Source organism: Macaca thibetana, chromosome 11, assembly GCF_024542745.1.
Source record: "Macaca thibetana thibetana isolate TM-01 chromosome 11, ASM2454274v1, whole genome shotgun sequence".
NCBI lineage: Eukaryota > Metazoa > Chordata > Mammalia > Primates > Cercopithecidae > Macaca > Macaca thibetana.
The window spans coordinates 115366917-115384498 of NC_065588.1; the positions used below are offsets into that span (position 1 = coordinate 115366917).

The 17582-nt window shown below is 44.9% G+C and overlaps 1 protein-coding gene across 1 annotated transcript in view; it reads left to right on the forward strand.

Annotated features, from left to right (window-relative positions):
* The window catches only part of SRRM4 (serine/arginine repetitive matrix 4), a 172368-nt gene that overhangs the window by 135686 nt on the left and 19100 nt on the right, over window positions 1–17582 (forward strand). The window contains exons 5-8 of the mRNA XM_050747987.1: window positions 1944–1970; window positions 3770–3820; window positions 7128–7226; window positions 11668–11824. Of these exons, the coding sequence (XP_050603944.1) occupies window positions 1944–1970; window positions 3770–3820; window positions 7128–7226; window positions 11668–11824 (334 nt within the window). The remainder of the gene's footprint in view (window positions 1–1943; window positions 1971–3769; window positions 3821–7127; window positions 7227–11667; window positions 11825–17582) is intronic.

The window sequence follows — 17582 nt, forward strand, 5'->3', positions numbered from 1 at the left end:
CACTTGAACCAGGGAGTCTGAGGTTGCAGTGAGCCGAGATCGCTCCACTGCACTCCAGCCTGGCGGCAGAGCGAGACTCTGTCTAAAAAAACAAACAAACGAACAAAAGATATACAACATCTCAGGGCTGGTTGCTAGAATGGCCTTAGACTCAGTTTGTTCTCACTGGTTATGTCAACCACCTGCCCAGACTTCCTGACTGATGTTAGATCTGAGTTTGTGTTTACTACAAGACATGGGCAAACTAATTAGTGAAATGTTGTTAATTTGGTGTCAGAAATCTTTCCCAACGTGGAGTCCTTTGTAGAAACAATGACCCACACTTATGATTCTAGATGGCCACCTTATCACCTTCCTTTGTTGAGCAGCTCCTCCCTATTTGGGGGTTCGCTGGGGAAAGTGGAACAATTTTCCCATATTTGGGTTCTGGAAACCAGGTGGCTTCTCACTCACAGGTTCCTTCTCATAAGAAAGACACTGACAGACAGTCAGAAACAGGCCTTTCCTGCTCTGTCAGCCCAGGTCTTAGAGCTTCACAGAGTAGGGCTCATATGAGGGAGATGATTAGGAGGGGAAATTCTGTTGCTGTTGCTTCCCAAACCCTGACCTCCTGAGCACCATCCTACTCCTGGTCCAGCCTCTCTAAGCTCTTGAAATGTTTGGTTAATGATAGCTGTCAATTTTGGAGATGGGAGCTAGGGGTAGCAAAAGCACTGAGATTCTTTTTTTTTTTTTTTTTTTTTGTCTCCCCAGTTAGCAAGGCTTCTGAGTTTTAAAATTTTTTTCGTTGTTCTGGCTAATGCATGCTGCGCTTTAATACCTAGTGATGGGTTGATAGGTGCAGAAAACCACCGTGGCACACATTTACATATAACAAACCTGTACATCCTGCATATGTACCCCAGAACTTAGAACAAAAATTAAAAATTTTAAAAAATTATTTTTCACATCTATTTATTGAACACCCATTATGTATCATGAATGAGGATTCTGAGTCCCAGGAAAGAAACCAAAACTCAGTCCCTGCCCTCCAATTTCTCACATTCTAGGGGGGGAAATAGGTCACTCAAATATGGAGAGGTCTGTACCCTGCGGATGATAAGCTCAGAGGCTCACCCAGAGCTTGGGGTAATAGACGGGAGGCACTAACCAGCCTGAGGGACTCAGAAAATGTTACAAGGAGAAGATGGCCTCCAACTGGAGCACTGAAGAATGAGAAGCAGCTACATGGGTGATGCTGTTTGACTCTGAGAAACTTAATCAACTTCTCTGATCTTCAGTGTCTTTGTAAAATGGTTGTTAATAGTACTCCACAGGGCTTGGGGAAGATTGAATGAGATTGTGTGTGACAGGTGCTAAGTACAGAACGTGGCACACAGTAAGAGTTCCACATGTGGAAGCTGGCTGTGTCATGATGATAACGGTAATGACGAGGAGGAGGAGGAGGAGGAATCCACAACAAGGGAGAGAGAAGACGAGATGGAGAATGGAGGAGGGGAAAGGCAGGGAAGGCAGAAGACCCTCTCTTACGTTTTCCCTATCCAGCCTCATCCAGGACAGATTTACTGACAATTTTGGGGGAGGACTGAAGCACTGGTAGGCTTTGATCTGGAAATTCAGAATGCAAACCAGTATCTCCCATACAATTTTCTTAGTCTCTGAAATCTAAGAGAGGAGGAGGATTAGCTAGGTGTCCTGACCCCCTGTCACGTGATCACAAACACGCTGATACCTTCATACCAGGAAAACAAACAAACAAACAAACTTTCAAACTCACCTATATTTACTTTCTCCCTTTCCTCCCTTCCTTCTCCCTCCCTCTCTTTCTTCCTTCCTCCTTTCTCTCTTTCTCTCCCTCTCTCCATCTCTCTCTCTCCCTCTCTCTCTCTCTGCCTTTTTTTTCTTTCATTCTTTTTTCATTTTTTTTCTTTCTTTCTTTTCAGGTCTTTCTCCAAGAAGAGAAGGCACAGGTAAGACTCTGGTTCTCTGACTGCCTGTTCAACTTTCTGCTTTCTCAGCAGCTTTGGGCAGCTTCTAGGTCAGCCCTCAGTTTCCATCTGTGCTCTTAGGCATGACCCCTTCGTCTTCCTGGGCCTCAGTTTCCTCCAAAATGAAGATCTGAGCTGTTTTTTTCTGAGCATTCCAAGCCAATTTTTTACTTCCATCAGGCCAGGTGGCTGCTCTTGGACCAGCCCTATCGATACCTTGACCCCAGAATGTCTCATTACCCCTGCCACTGGTTGGAATCCTGAACTGGGGCACATAGGGAAACATCGGTCCTGTCACACCACCAAAACCTTCCCAGATCTGGCCAAGGAACAGGGCCAAGTCCTCCTATACTGGACACATTAGGGTGAACACAAATAGTTATTACTTACAGAGTCCTCACTCCAAACTGGATCCTGAGCTACGTCCCTTCCATGTGTAGATGTGTTTAATTCTCACTAATCCCTACCACACCCTTGCACAGTGGATATGTTTATTGTTCGCATTTGACAGATGAGGAAACTGAGACTAAGACAGATTGTAACAGGAATGTCCACAGATAGAACCAGAAGGCATCGGAGCTGAAATTCAAACCCAAATCTGTAGACAGAGGATAAGGAGAGCGACGATGGCTTCTTAAAGAACAATAACCACATCTACAGCAATTTGCAAAATGCAGCCCTATCATTTATTCACTTAATAAGTAGATACTGGTTGCCAATTTCGTCTGTCCACTCAGCTCTGCAGCTTCAGTAACGGCCCCATTGCACGGTTGAAGAAACCAGGTTTTAGAGAGGACGGGTAACTACCCTGATGTCACACAGCAGCTAAGAAGCAGAGGCAGATCTTGGGTCCAATTGAATTCAGATCTGTCAGCAAGGTCCTTGGCTCTCCCACTGCCTGGGGTGAGTCTCAACATGAAGATAGACCCTGTGGCTAGCTTCAAGGTGTAAGATAGTTAGATGAAATAAAATTTCCCCTTCCCAGGTCCTGGGCCAGTAATAGGTTCTTGGTGACCCTCCGCAAACCAGTCTAGCTTAAACTACCAAATAGTGTGTTCATCCTCCCTGATCTCTATTTGATTACACTGAGACCCCAAGTCATTCTTATCCATTGTACTCAGACCCCTGCCCTATGACTCAAAAAAATAATTTAAACCTGGATACCTGGATATGCATGGACCGACCATTTCAGAATCTACCAAGCTGCATGAGAGTTCAAATATCTTCCTGGATATTCCATTCGCTTCTCTTATAAATTGATTGACCAGCAGTCAAGAGCAGGGACTCTGGGGACGCATGGTCTTGGATCCATGGCCACATCCTAGCTCACTTGTGCAATCCTAACCAAGTTTCTTTGCCCATCTGAGGTTCACCTTAGAATGAGCACTTGTTAAATTGTGCCTCCACCCTTAGGTCGCGGAGAGAATAAAATGAAGTTGTTGATAGCAGGTATTCAACAGAATGCCTAGCCTGTAATTAAAGCCTCAAAAAATAGCAGACATTGTTATTACTACCTTTATTGCTGCCATTATTATCAACCTAGCAAAGCTGAACTTGGCATCCTCCACACTCCATTCTCAACATATGTATGTGCGTCGGTATCCCTAGCCGAACTTGCTGCATGAAAATGTTGTTGGCAGTGAATTTTCCAGTCTGAGGCAATGATCGGTGTCCATTCCAAAACTGCCTGGATCTCACACTGTGTGTTAAGCATTTTAACTACTTGTTTATCTTTAACTAGAATTTTGTGTCTTTCAATTAATTGACCATTTCTTGTTTAGCTCCTCTAGTCCAAAAAGCAAAAGAAGAGATGAGAAGAGGCACAAGAAACAGTAAGTACATACTACCTGGAATGTACTCATCAGTTGGAGGAGTTGGGGGTTCTGGCTTCTTAAAAGCCAGAGTCTTAGAGTTGACAAATAAACAGGGAAAGGGAGGAGAGGGTGAGCAGGTGAGAGGAGGGAAGGAAGGAAGGAAGGAAGGAAGGAAGGAAGGAAGGAAGGAAGGAAGGAAGGAAGGGAAGGGAGGGAGGGAGGGAGGGAGGGAGGGAGGGAGGGAGGGAGGGAGGGGGAGGAGGGAGGAAGGAAGGAAGGAAGGAGAGAGAGGGCGGGACAGAAAGGCATAACTGCGTGTGTTGTAGGTTTAGGTATGTATGAGTGCACTGGGTCATGTGTATATAATGTGTATGTGTATGCATGCTTGTTTATGTTGCATGAAAGTGTGCATGTGTGTGCCTGGCATGTCCCTTGTGAGTATATCTTGTATGTACATTGTGTGTATATTTATATGCAATATGTATATATCTAGTGTGCACATTGTCGACATCTGCACATTTTTACATTTTTGTACACTGTGTGTACAAATGTATACAATATGGGAACATTGTGTGGTCTATATTTGTGCCTACACCAGTGCATTTGTGTGTCTGTGCTTGTGTGAGCATGAACGTGAATGGTGTACACAGGGCACACTGAATTCTATGCACTGTGTGTGTGCACGGTGTAAGTACCTCTGTACATTTTGTGCACAGGGGTTGTATGGGGGTTTTTACCTGTGCATGGGTGGTCATGGGGGTGTGGTCACAGGGTGCACGTGCGTGAGCATGTGTATGAATTCATGTCCTGACTGCTGGATTTTCAGTGTGGAGATGTCAATGAAGCTCCTAGCTCCAGTCTTGGGGCCCCAGCTGTTTCACAGTTTATAGCTGGTAGTAGAAATTCAAATCAGCCACTGCTGCCTGTGGAGTTCAGTTCCCAGCCAAATTAAAAGTAAATTTGGTTACAACCTACCTACTTTATATCCTGCAAATGTTAGTGCGTGTGTTTTCCAATCAACTAATATTTTATCTCCCGCCAAGAAGCTTCTAAAGAGAGGATCAAAGACAATAAGATGAAAGGTAGTCGGCTGCCAGGGAGAAAAAAGAGGAGGCAGGAATGCAGAGGGAGGGTGCCCAGCTTTGCTGCCCCAAACGGTCTTTTCACCCAAGGTCAGCACGAAGGAGGGTATTTCAGCCACCACCACAGAGGCCTGGGGAATGCTCCAGAAGAAAGCAGTAGATCCTTGAGTTAGCTCAGGGAAGAGCTTCCTTATCATCGAATTTGTTCAGCTCAAGTCAAGAAACAATTATTGGCCACATGTATTGAATGTGCTTTCACACTAAGCACAGATAGAGTACGCGTTCTCAGCAATCTCGGTGTCACTTGACCAGTGGGGCCCCAGGGTAGGCAGCCACAGAGTCAGGGGCTAAGTCCAGACATCAAAAGCGCTAGGAAGGACCATCACTGAGACAAGGACTGCCTGCGTAAGGGCAGCAAGGTGGCCACCCTCCCCGATGGCAAGAGCTGGATAAGTCCCAGAAATTGCTAGCAGGGCATCAGAAAGCTTGTGCAAGCCAAAAGACAAGAGGCAGGAGAGAAAAAAGCAAGAAGAATAAGGCATCCTCAAGATAAACGATGGCTTATTCTTGCTAAGTCCATGATCAGGGCTGCTTCCAGGCAAGTGGCTGCTGGAGTGAGTCAGCTTCCTTTCATTCCACATCCCTTAATGAGTGAGGCCCTACTAGGTGACTGGCCCTGTGCTGGGCCCAAGGACAAAGATGAGCCAGACACTGTCCTGGCCTTGAAGAGCTCACAGGAGCCAGATGTAGGGCTGGTCACAGCATAGCAGATGAAACCCTGGGCATTGTGGGAACACAGGCACTGGAAAAAGGGCTTGGTGGCCTCCCACAGGAGGCAGCGTCTAAGCCACAGGTGAGGATGGGAAGTAACCATTCTAGGCTACAAGTTAAGCAGGTTGTTTAAACTCTCTGTGCCTCAGTTTCTTCATCTGTAAAATGGGAATAATAAGAGAACCTACTTCGTAGGTTGTTATGAGGAATAGATAAATCCCTTTAAGAAAAATGCTTAGAATACAGTGCCTGGCATGAAATATGTGTTAGATGCGGGTTACCTGTCGTCATCACCTTCGTTGTCATCATCATCCCTAAGACATCATGAACTGGAAAATGTGTGAGCCAGCATACATACAGTTCAGAGCTGCTTTAGCCCACCAGGCCAGGGCAGAAGACAAGGAGTGAGGCCAGAGAACTAGGCCAGGGCTAGCTCCAAAAGCTGCCTGAGATTCAGGATCAGAGTTTGGACTCAATATGAGAGCAATGGGAAAGTTTTAAGCAGGGAAGGGATATGGTCTGATGATTACATTAGAAGAATCCCTGAGTCCTTTGTTGAGATAACCAAGTTACGTCCCAATAGAATCATCTCTAACTCCCACTGGCTTTCTTGTTTGGCCCAAACCATTGACGTCCTTTATATATCCTCAGTTACCACTACCACTGCCACTACTATTTCCGAATTATTACTACTTAGAAGTAGCCGAAGTAACCTGTAGTAACACCATTGTTAGTGGTAGCGGTAGTAATTGTTGTTGTTCTAATTTTTGTTTTTGATGAGGTTTGTAGCCCATCCTGAAAGGCTTTTGATTCCATGCTAAGAACCTGGATTTAATTTTCCAGGTCTGAGGTTATAAATTGGCAGCCTGAAGGCCTGATTTACTCTGCAAATGTGTTTCATTTGCCCAAAAAGGTGCCTTTAAAAAAATGAGCTTCCGTTTAAAATAAGAATATTTTACCTAAAAATCTGTATTTCCACATTCACTTGAAAAATTAGAGGATCACCACACAAATATTCTGGAGGCAAAGCAGCTCCTTCTGTTTTAACTCAAGCCTCCACTTGATATTGTGTTAGTGTTTGGCTGATTCACACATTTATGCTCCCTGAATGACCCCTGAAGCTCTGTGACACTGAGGTGCCTACCATGAGTGATGCAGAGGAGATATAGGGAAGTGACTTTCTGCCAAGGGTGTCATCTGGGGAGCGGGGAGGACCCTGAGTCATCCACATTCCCTCCAGAGGACCCCTCTCTGCTCACCCGCGTTCAGCACCATTGGTTACAGGAACCCTCCACCCAACACCCAGGCAGGAAGCTGGACTAACGCATGGGGTCGAGGGAGATGGAGAACTTCGGGAGGGATGGTGACTTGAGTGCAAGGGAAAAACAGGTGTCACAAGATCAAATCTCTCTCTCTCCCTTTTTTACTCTCTCTCTCCTCTCCTCTGACTCGTTCCTTCTCATCCCCCCAAGATCTCGAAGCCGGCCCCGAAAGTCTCACCGCCACCGCCACCACCGCTGCCCCTCGCGGTCCCAGAGCTCGGAGTCCCGCCCCTCAAGCTGTGAGAGCAGGTAACCCCTCGCCCCAGGATCCTCTTCTGTCAGCCACAGCCGAGCCCAGGCTAAGACACTGTGAACACTAGCTTTGCCTCCACACTTCCAGCACAGGGTTTGGCCCCCTTCCTCGCACTCAGCAGCTGGCACCACTTCCCTGTAGAGACAGTGCTGGAGAGGCCGGGTGCAGTGGCTCATGCCTGTAATCCCAGCACTTTGGGAGGCCCAGGTGGGCGAATTACGAGATTAGAAGTTTGAGACCAGCCTGGCCAACATGGTGAAACTCCATCTCTACTAAAAATACAAAAAAAATTAGCTGGGTGTCGTGGCGGGCACTTGTAATTCCAGCTACTCCGGAGGCTGAGGCAGGAGAATCGCTTGAACCGGGAGACAGTGGTTGCAGTGAGCTGAGATCATGCCGCTGCATTCCAGCCTGGGCGACAGGGCAAACCTCCGTCTCAAAAAAAAAAAAAAAAGTTTTTTACAAAGGGCTTTCTTAAGTGTCCTTAGGTGATCCGCCTGCCTCGGCCTCCCAAACTGTTAGAATTACAGGCATGAGCCACCATGCAGGGCCCTAGCTGCTCTTTGTGCATCCACTTGCAGGATCCTCTCTACAACCCTAAGAAGTGGGCATTATTGTTATCCCCATTTTAAATATGAGAAAACTGAGGCATGGGGGGGGGGTGGTTAAGGAATTTGCTAGTCTCTTAGCAACTAAGTGACAGGATTGAAATGAGGGAGCGTGGCTCTAGACTTCGCACTCTCACTAAGGGACCACTCTAAGCACAGAGAAGTTAAGCAAACTATGTAAAACCAAACAGTGCAAAGTAGCAGATTCATTCTAATGCCTTTTCAAGTCCGTTTTCTCCTAACCTGGACCTTCTCTATGCTAATACATTGGTCGTCCCAACCTGAGAAGGCATCTTGTTGATGAGAAGAAGCAGGAAGGGAAGGAGAAGAGCAAGAATAAGAACTGGGGCTTTGTTGGTGTTTGGAATTGTTGATATTCAGTGGGGACACTGAGACCTCCAGTTTCCAGACGTGAGGGGCTGCTTTTTTCTTTCTCAAATGCATCTCACACTTGACTCTCTGTTCACATCACCAGGGGAGATTTAAAATTTCATTGCCCTGGCCATACTTTTCCCAAATAAAGCAGAATGTCTATAGAACAAGGGAGGAAGGGCCAGGTGCAATGGCTCACGCCTGTAATCCCAGCACTTTGGGGGGCCAAGGTGGGTGTATCGCCTGAGGTCAGGAGTTCGTGATCAGCCTGGCCAACATAGTGAAACCTCATCTCTATTAAAAATACAAAAAATAGCCAGGTGTGGTGGTAGGTGCCTGTAATCCCAGCTACTCGGGAGACTGAGGCAGGAGAATCACTTGAACCCAGGAGATGGAGGTTGCAGTGAGCCGAGATCTGCCGTTGCACTCCAGCCTGGGTGACAAGAGTGAAAGTCTGTCTCAAAAAAAAAAAAAAAAAAAAAAGAAAGAAAAAGAAAAGAAAAAGGGAGAAGGAGAAGGTAGAAGGGGGAGAAGGAGAAAGAGGAGGCAGGAGAGGAATATTTACCCAAATCCTGCTCTGTGTCAGACACTGCGCTAAGAGTTTCAATACATTTTCTCTCTTATCATTCTGATAACACCATGTGCTATGCCAGTGCTTCTCTACTTCAGCTGCCCTTTTCAATCACTTGGGAAGTTTTAAAAGATGCCAATGTCTGGATCCCACCCTCTAAACATTCTGATTTAATCCAGATGAGATGGAGACCAGAACAGTGAGATTTTTAAATCTCCCCAGGCAATGTGTGGGAAGCATTTCAGAAAGAGGTCCCTGGTACCTACTATCAAGATTAGACCTTGGTGTTTCTGCTGAACATCAACAATTTCCAAGAATATCACCATCCAACAAGGCCACTCTGCAGCCCTGATTGCTCAAGACAAAACTAAGCCCCCTCTGTAATCAAGTCTGAGCCCAGATGAGAACACTGCACAAAACACAAAAGTGACCAAGCATCTCTCTACCCTGCCTAATATGAGTGACTGCTGCTTCCTCAGCAGTCAGCCTTAGCCTTGGTCTAGTCCTCACTCTTTCTAGATAAGATTGATGAAGACACCCAATCAGAATTACCCCCACTTCCTGGCAGCATCCAATTCCGAACAAAGCTCCAGGTCTGTAAATGCTCCCCAGACCACCTATCACCAGCCCAAAGCCTATAATAGATTCTTTCTAACACCCTCTTACAGAGATACCTGAAACTTCCCTATGGTATCAAGGAGTGACAACAATGTTTGTTCAACCCCAGGTGGACTCCTGGTGGCCTCTTTCTGGAGGACGTTGTCCAAATGAGCTAAACCACATCTCTGATCTGTTACAGCAGAGACAACTGCCTTTTGGTGGGCAAAGGGATCTGAGCGAGGTCACATAGCTAGGAAGTGTCTGGCAGTGCTGGAATAGGCGCCAAGTTGGTGTGACTCAGCCTGAGCACTTCACCTACACCCCAGGCTGAATTGTCTCTCGGCAGCTAAGCCCTACTGGCCTGGGCCAGAGAATCATACAAGGCTCTAGGAACTTACCTGTTAGATAAATGGTTAACATCACATACACTACCCCAGGCCTCCTCTGCTGTCCCATCTCCTCCTGATGGTGTTGGCATCTGAGCTCCCAGTGCCAATGAGCTGAGGAGCTTCCTAGCAGAAATGGAAGCAAACTGAGAGCTGGCACACAGGTTACACATTCAGTAGAAACGTGATTTTCAAGCCACAGAGCAGTCAGAGGCACTCCAGGGCATGAACCAGAGGCACTAGTTCCTAGAGGGCCAAAAAACTTCCCTGACCCTTGCTCTGCCGCTTTCAGGCTGTTTGACCTCAGGCAGATCCCTAAACATCTCTGAGTTTTGGCTCCCTCATCTGTAAAATGGGAAAGTAATACCTTGCCCTGTCTATGTCTTCAAGTTGTAGGGAAAACTATGAAACTGCTTCAAGACAGGTTTATACACACCGTGCAAATCCATAATGTGCTATTTTTATTACTCCTGTGGCTCAGAGAACTAATGAGATATGCAGAGTCCAAACATACCCTTTCTAAGAAGTCAGACATGCCTTTGGTTTTCACTGCAGACCAAGCAGCCAGATCTAGACGTGATAAACTTGCAGAAGGCATCTCTGTCATTTTTGTCAGCCATTTTTTTTCACCAAAGTTTTGGGTGACAGTCAACAGGATGTCTTTATTTCACAGATGGCGAAGTCACATACACAAAGACACACAGTTATACACAGTTACATTTATAGACAAACACATGGAAACACAGATGGACACACCCAGACATACACACAGTCACATGACAGACAATCAGGGAGGCACACAAGTGACATTAAACTGAATAACTAATCTGGATGGGGACCTTTTCTGGTTTTAAAGCTGCATCCTCAGACCCCAAAGCAGTTCCAGATACGTGAAGTAGTATTTGTCAAATGAACAAGTTAGAGAATGAATAAATAAAGGAATGAATAGATGGATGGATAGGTGGATAAATGGATGAATAGATTGTTGGTTAGGTAGATGGATGGATGAATGGCTGAATGGTTAGATGGATGGATGAATGGATGAATGGTTATGTGGACAAACGGATGGATGGATGGATGGTTAGTTGAATGGATGAACAGACGATGGATGGACAGATGGATAGATGGATGGTTGGTTGGTTGGTTAGTTGGTTGGTTGGTTAGTTAGTTGGATGGATAAATGGATGGATGGATAGATGGATGGTTGGATGGTTGGATGATTGGATGGATGGATGGATGGATAGATGAATAGTTAGAAGGATGGATAGATGGGTGGATGGATGGATGGATGGATCATGGTTAGATGGATGGATAGATGGTTGCTTAGATGGATGGATGGATGATTGGATGGATGGATGAATAGATGGATGGATGGATGGATGGATGGATGGATGGTTGGATAGATAGATGGTTGTCTGGATGGATGGATGGATGGATGGATGGATGGATGGATGTTTAGATGGATGGATAGATGGTTGCTTAGATGGATGGATGGATGGTTTCTTAGACAAATGAAAGGATGGAGGGATGGGTAATACATGGTTGGTTGGACTGATGGATGGATGATGGACAGATGGTTGGTTAGATGGATGAATAGATGGCTGCTTAGACAAACGGATGGCTAAATGTCTGGTTGGATGGATGGATGGATGGATGGATGGATGGATGGATGGATGAATGGATGGATGGTTAAATGGATGAATTAATGAATAAATGGATATACACACAGTCCAGCTTTCATACGCACACATGCAGACATACCCAGGAACAAAATCACATATGAACATATACAAACACCCCCAAACACACTTTATCATCCTCAGATCCTGTTGGTCCCGCATCCATCTCCCTACCATGCTCCCCTTCAAAAGACCCTCAGGTCTCTCTCCCCTATGCCCAGGCACCGCGGCCGGTCCCCTGAGGAAGGGCAGAAGTCCCGCCGAAGGCACTCCCGCCGCTGCTCCAAGACCCTCTGCAAGGACAGCCCTGAGGCCCAGTCCAGTCGCCCGCCCAATCAACCCCTCCAGATGCTTGGCTACCTGTCAGCCAGGGGTGTAGTAAGTATTCTTCACAGCCTCCTCTGCCAGCCTTGGCCACGACACTTGGGGGAGATGGAGGCACAAGTTCAGGGCAGTATATGATACATTTTAATTCAATTTCTGACAAAATATCCCACTGGCTACAGACCTCATTAATGATGAACCAAATGATCATTCACCAGACTTTGGCAACACTGGCTTGGGGATTTGGGGGGGAAGGGGGAGAAAAACTGAATACCCAGTCTTTTATCAGGGGAATGTTGACAAATAAATACTTGTCTCCAGAGTGATATCTGCAGGAAGACATGTTTAAGATACCATAGGAGGATTTTCTGTTTGTTTGTTTGTTTGTTTGTTTTTGGGAGAGAAAGGAAAAGAAGGGCTCTTTGACATAACAGAGGCACTCCAGCTTTTACATGAAGTCTGCATCTTTTATGCCAGCTGGATGGCAATATTGGTTGGCAGCTGGGATTTCATTTCACCTATAAACATTACCTTGAATTTATATGACAGTTTTCTTCCAAGGAGGTCATAGCTCTTGACCTGCATCCTCTCATGTAGCCACACAAGGTCTTGGGAGTTGAGGTCACAGCTGTTCTCACTAGTCCCTTCTACAGATGGGAAAGAAGAATTAAGGCGCAGAGAGGTTAAGGGCTAGGGTAAAGCCCCAGAGCAAGGCAAGAGTTAATCCAATTTAGCAACAGAGCATTGAATAGAATTAAGCGGTGCTGCCCCAAGTCAACAAGGACAAGCTGGAATTTTGACTTCAGATAGTTTGACACCATGAGCAAGAGACTTAGAAATGGATCTGAATTCAGTTCTAGTGTGGCCACTTCCTAGCTGTGTGGCTTTGGGCAAATTACTTAATCTCCATTTTCTCATTGGTAAACTTGAAGTAAATACCACTTCCATATGGGATTGTTGGGAATATCCAATAAGATAAAGTACATGAAGGCCTTTTGTAGACTCTAAAGAGACAGACAGATTAACAGGAAGAGAGTCAACATTGATAGAGTCTACAATTGCAGCAAACAGCTGTGAAAGGGACTGTCTTCTCTAGCTACATGTGAACTTGAAAATTTCAGGTAGATGCTCCCTAAGGAAGGATGAGGTGGAAGCAAGGAAAAGTTCAGGGGTCCTTGTGGGGATGTCAAGAAAGGGAAAGCAATGACAACAGTTGGGCCTGGTTGACACAATAATTATCTGCAGTGCATTCCAGGAAACTTCTTTACCAGTCAAGACACCCAGCATCACCAAGGTCTAGTTTTACCCAAATCCTCTGCCTACCTGGAACCATCTGCAACTGTCCCCAGACCCCTTCTTGGTAGAGATGTCTGTGGTTACTGAGTCCTTGCAGATGGCAAATGCCCACCTGTGTACTCTCTCTCACACAAATATCCTAAAAAGGGGTCTTCCCAGCATGACAAAGTCTAGAGGCTTGGATTTGAGTCTTGTTTTGGGTGGACTTGTCATTTTACCCCTCTCAACCTCAGCTTTCTCACCTGAGAAATGGGCATGATTATCCCACTTGTCTCCCAGGAGGATTGTGGCAAAGGTAAAGATAAATTTGAAATATGAGCATGAAGAGGTAGAGGAATGTTTTTAAGTTAGCAAAGGATGCCTAATCTCCCTGATCATGGTATTCGTGGTGGTCCATCTGGAGGTCCCAATTGACCCTAGCTAAAAAGTGCCATTGGAAGCAACTGGCTTATACTTTCTTACAGGTCTGGGATGGTTTTCCAATAAGACATGTCTGTCAAGATGTTACAAAAAGCTAGATCTGTCCACCCACACAAGCTGGGGAGGTTACCAGATTGGCTATTGGTAGTTTGCTTTCCTAAAACACATGGGTTCTTGATGGCTTTGAGGTACAATGCCTCACTGTTCTTCATGAGCCTGGCCCTATCAGAAGAGCTAAAAGCCAGGGTTCACCTGTACCTATAAGAGAGGCCTTAAGAGCTCAGCTAGTGTAATGCTCTGATTACTAAGAAAGGAAACTGAGATTCACAGAAGGGAAATGATTTACATGGGCTATGGCAAGGCAGAGTTGTTTAAAAACATGGGATTATGAATTTGTGGTCACATCATATCCCTGAGATAGGAGTAATTACTTAAATATTTCTGAGCTGTAGTTTCCTCATCTGTAAAAACTAATAATAGTAATAATAGAGATAATAACAGTCTCTTCTTCAAAAGGCAGCTGTTGAGCCCAGTACTTGACACAGGTGCAAAACTTGACAAAAAATATGATGACAACATTCCAGATCCTGGCTGCACTTACCAGCTGTGGCTCCTTGAGCAAGTTTCTGTGTCTCAGTTTCCTCAAAAACTGCAAAACAAGGATAGCAATAAGACCTACCTCATAAGAATGTTATGAGAATTCAATGACACAATGTAAGTAAAAGTTTTAGAGTATAACAGGCAAGAAGTAAATGCTGCATAATGCTTACTGCTTGTGATAGTAACAGCAGTAGAAGTAATAGTGGAAATAGCAGTGGTGATAGTAGTGGTGGCAATAGTAGTGGTGATAGTAGTAGCCACAATAGTAGTAGCAGTGGTAGTAGTAGTAGTAATAGTAGTATAGTTCCAGGCACAGGCTAGGCTGCGACTTGAGCCAGGGCCCCTGCTTCCCAGACCAATTTCTTTCCATTATAAATGGTAGCTGTAGCCCAAATGGCTACCCTGCCCCACTCAAGGTTGCCTGGCTCCCTGAAGAATCACATGGCCCTGAATCTGGTTCTTTGAGTGCTCATCATGCATGGCCCTTTCTCATCTTCTCCATTACAAAAGCAGAGATGGAAGAAATTTCCAGATTGGATCAAAGGTTTTCCAAGGATCCTGGCCCCAAGTTTTTCTCTCTGTTAAAGCTAACAGTACATTTTCATTGAATCACCTGTCTGATCATTCATTTATGTCTACAAACACCTATGGAACATCTACAAAGGGTCAAGCTCTGACTTATCTCAGGATCTAATTACTAAGAAAAAAATAGCCTGTGCCTTCCAATGAAGGGAGACAGACAAGTTAAAAACAGTTAAAGGCAATGCACAACAATTGATGCTCAGATGCTTAATTGGGGTACAAGGTTAGCAGACAGGGGAGGGAACTGGGATTAGGGTTAGGGTTGGGCAGGGAAGGTAACAATTACCAGAAAAGCTAAGGGTGAGCCAATGAAGGGGAAAATAAAGATTAGAATTGAGAGTTGAGATAAAATTCCAGGGCAAGATATGGGCTCTGGAGGTAAAGAGGAGCCCAAGCATGAAGGATTGTCTATGCCATATTTGATTACAGGTATTTCACATGCACAGCTCTTTTAAAAAATCAAGGACAGTTGCATAATATCAAGGGACTTATTTACATATATGAATATGAAAATTTGGGGGTTGGTTCTTAATGGAAATCTTAGTTGGTGAGCTTAAGGTAACCTGAAGCTCTCTTGCTTGGTCAGCACCCAAATCCAAATAGAGAATCCCAAGACAGTTTAGAGACCCCTCACAGCCTCACACATGGTCCTTATCTTCACTCCACCATCTCTGTTCAAGGTACTGGGGAGACAGATAGATTGTAAAAAAGAAAAAAAAAATACTACTCTTCCTGAACTCCAGGGGCTCACAGTCTAGTAGTCAGAAGAATGCTGCAATATAGTGTGATTGTTTTGTAGTTAGGGCTGGGATTGAGTCAGGAGTACCAGTACCTTCTCCAGTTGTTAAAATATTCAAATATTTTCATGCCAGTTGGTAAATAGGCCCTGTCATTACCTTACCCAACCCCAGTCAACCTAGCCATCCCTCCTCTTCCTTGGCACTTTCTGGATCTTCTCAGAATCCTGAAACTGAAAAGTGACAACTACTTCCCTTCAGCATCAAAGCCAGCTTCCTTTGTGGTGGGGCAGTACCCACAACCAACTAGTTATTGAATATTGTGAATGTCACTCCTGGCAGTGATGAAAGCAACTACAATGTGTCATGGAAGCACAGAGTAAGGGCCAGACAATGTTGTCTTGATGTCTGAGAAGACTTTACCAATAAAGGATTATTTGAACCAGGCTTTGAAGGATGCATAGGAGTTCATTGGGTTGCAATGGTTGATGGACAGAGGGAGGGGAAAACACCACTATGTGTCAGGCACTGTCACATACTTTACATAATTTTTGCCTCATTTGATACCTAAAACAGTTATTTGAAGTAGGTACAATTATTATCATCATTTCGAAGATGGGAAAATAGGCCCTGTGAGGTGTTGGTACCTAGGAATGTAACCAAATTGGGAGAAAGGGCAACTGTTATGAGTTGTGGTTTGTGCCTTGAAAGCTTACCCTGATAGCTGGCATGGAGGGTGGACTGGATGATGGGAGGGTGGATTGGATGATGGAGGGACTCTTGGCTCCAAGGATTAGCCAACCCCTTTCCCTGTGGTATAGGGCTCTCTATCAAGTCTATCATAACCAGAGAGGGAATCTAGAAGGAGGCTGATCAAGACTGGAGCTGGGCCAAAGACAATGGCAGGTTTCTTGTTTCCTCCTCTTGCCTTCAGCCTGGGCCAATAGTTGCTAATGCCTGTCAACAAAAACCTGTACAGATGTCGAAACCAAAAATAATAAGAATAAAAGCAGAACTCATAGTCCATAAAAGAGGATCTCATGAAATGTGTAAACTGGAAGAGGCAATGTGATTAAGACATGAGCTTTGGAGTAGATCTGGGCACCCTGGAGTTCTTGATCTCTCCCTGTGAGACTCTGGGTGACAGCAATAACTAATGCCTACTAAGCACCTACTATGCACCAGGTGCTAGGCCGATTGTTTACATGTATCATCATCATTGCATTTATTTTTACAATAGCTTTTCAATGGAGCTTCCCCGAATATCTCCACTTTATGATAAGGAAACCCCAGTCCAAAAAAAAATTAAGTAAAAGGCAGCTATTCAACAGAGAAGCTAGGGTTTGAATCCAGGGTCCATGTTGACCTCAGAGTCCTGTGTTTAATTACATGACCTCCTCTGTGCCATTTCATGTCTTTGGGCCTCAGTATCCTTATCTGTGCCTTGAGCTAATAATAATCATACCTACTTATAGGATTGTTATGAGGATGGAGTAAGATAAGGTATCCATTCATTTCAAAAATAAACATTAAGCATCTACTCTCCTGCCCTCATGTGGCTTATGCTCTATGTGAAAAAATTTGTCCCAATGCTTGGGACGTAACCCTCAATGTATGCTAGTTACCATAATATTTTTTGTCATCATAGCAGCTTTACTAAACTTATCCCAGATAAACCTAGATATGATGTTCTCAGAGTATCTCTAGCTTCAAAAAGCTGAATCCATCCAAGATCTCAGGTGAACTTCACACCAACCCCAGGAGAAAGGCAAGATGGGAATATGCTTCCCACTTTGTAGATAGGGAAAACGGGGCTGAGGGAGAATCTGGATGGCCCAGGCCTTCTGACCCCTGGTCCAGGTGCTTGCACGTTCTGCAAAGCCTTTGAGCTCTTGCCCAGCTGGGAGACTCAACATCCAACGTTTAATACCATCATCATAGTTGAGAGAAGAGAGGAACCAAAGTACAGAACATGGATGAGACGAGATTTGGGGATTTTCTGAGCCATTGGTTTTTTTGTTTGTTTGTTTTTGTTTTGCTTTGTTTTGTTTAATGGGAGGTGACATAGCTTTGTCAACTTTTACTTTTGCTAAGGAAGGACAGAAAAAAGAAAACCACTATTTTCTATCACTGAAGGGAGATTTTACTACTAGAACAAGTAGGAAAGACATGACCTT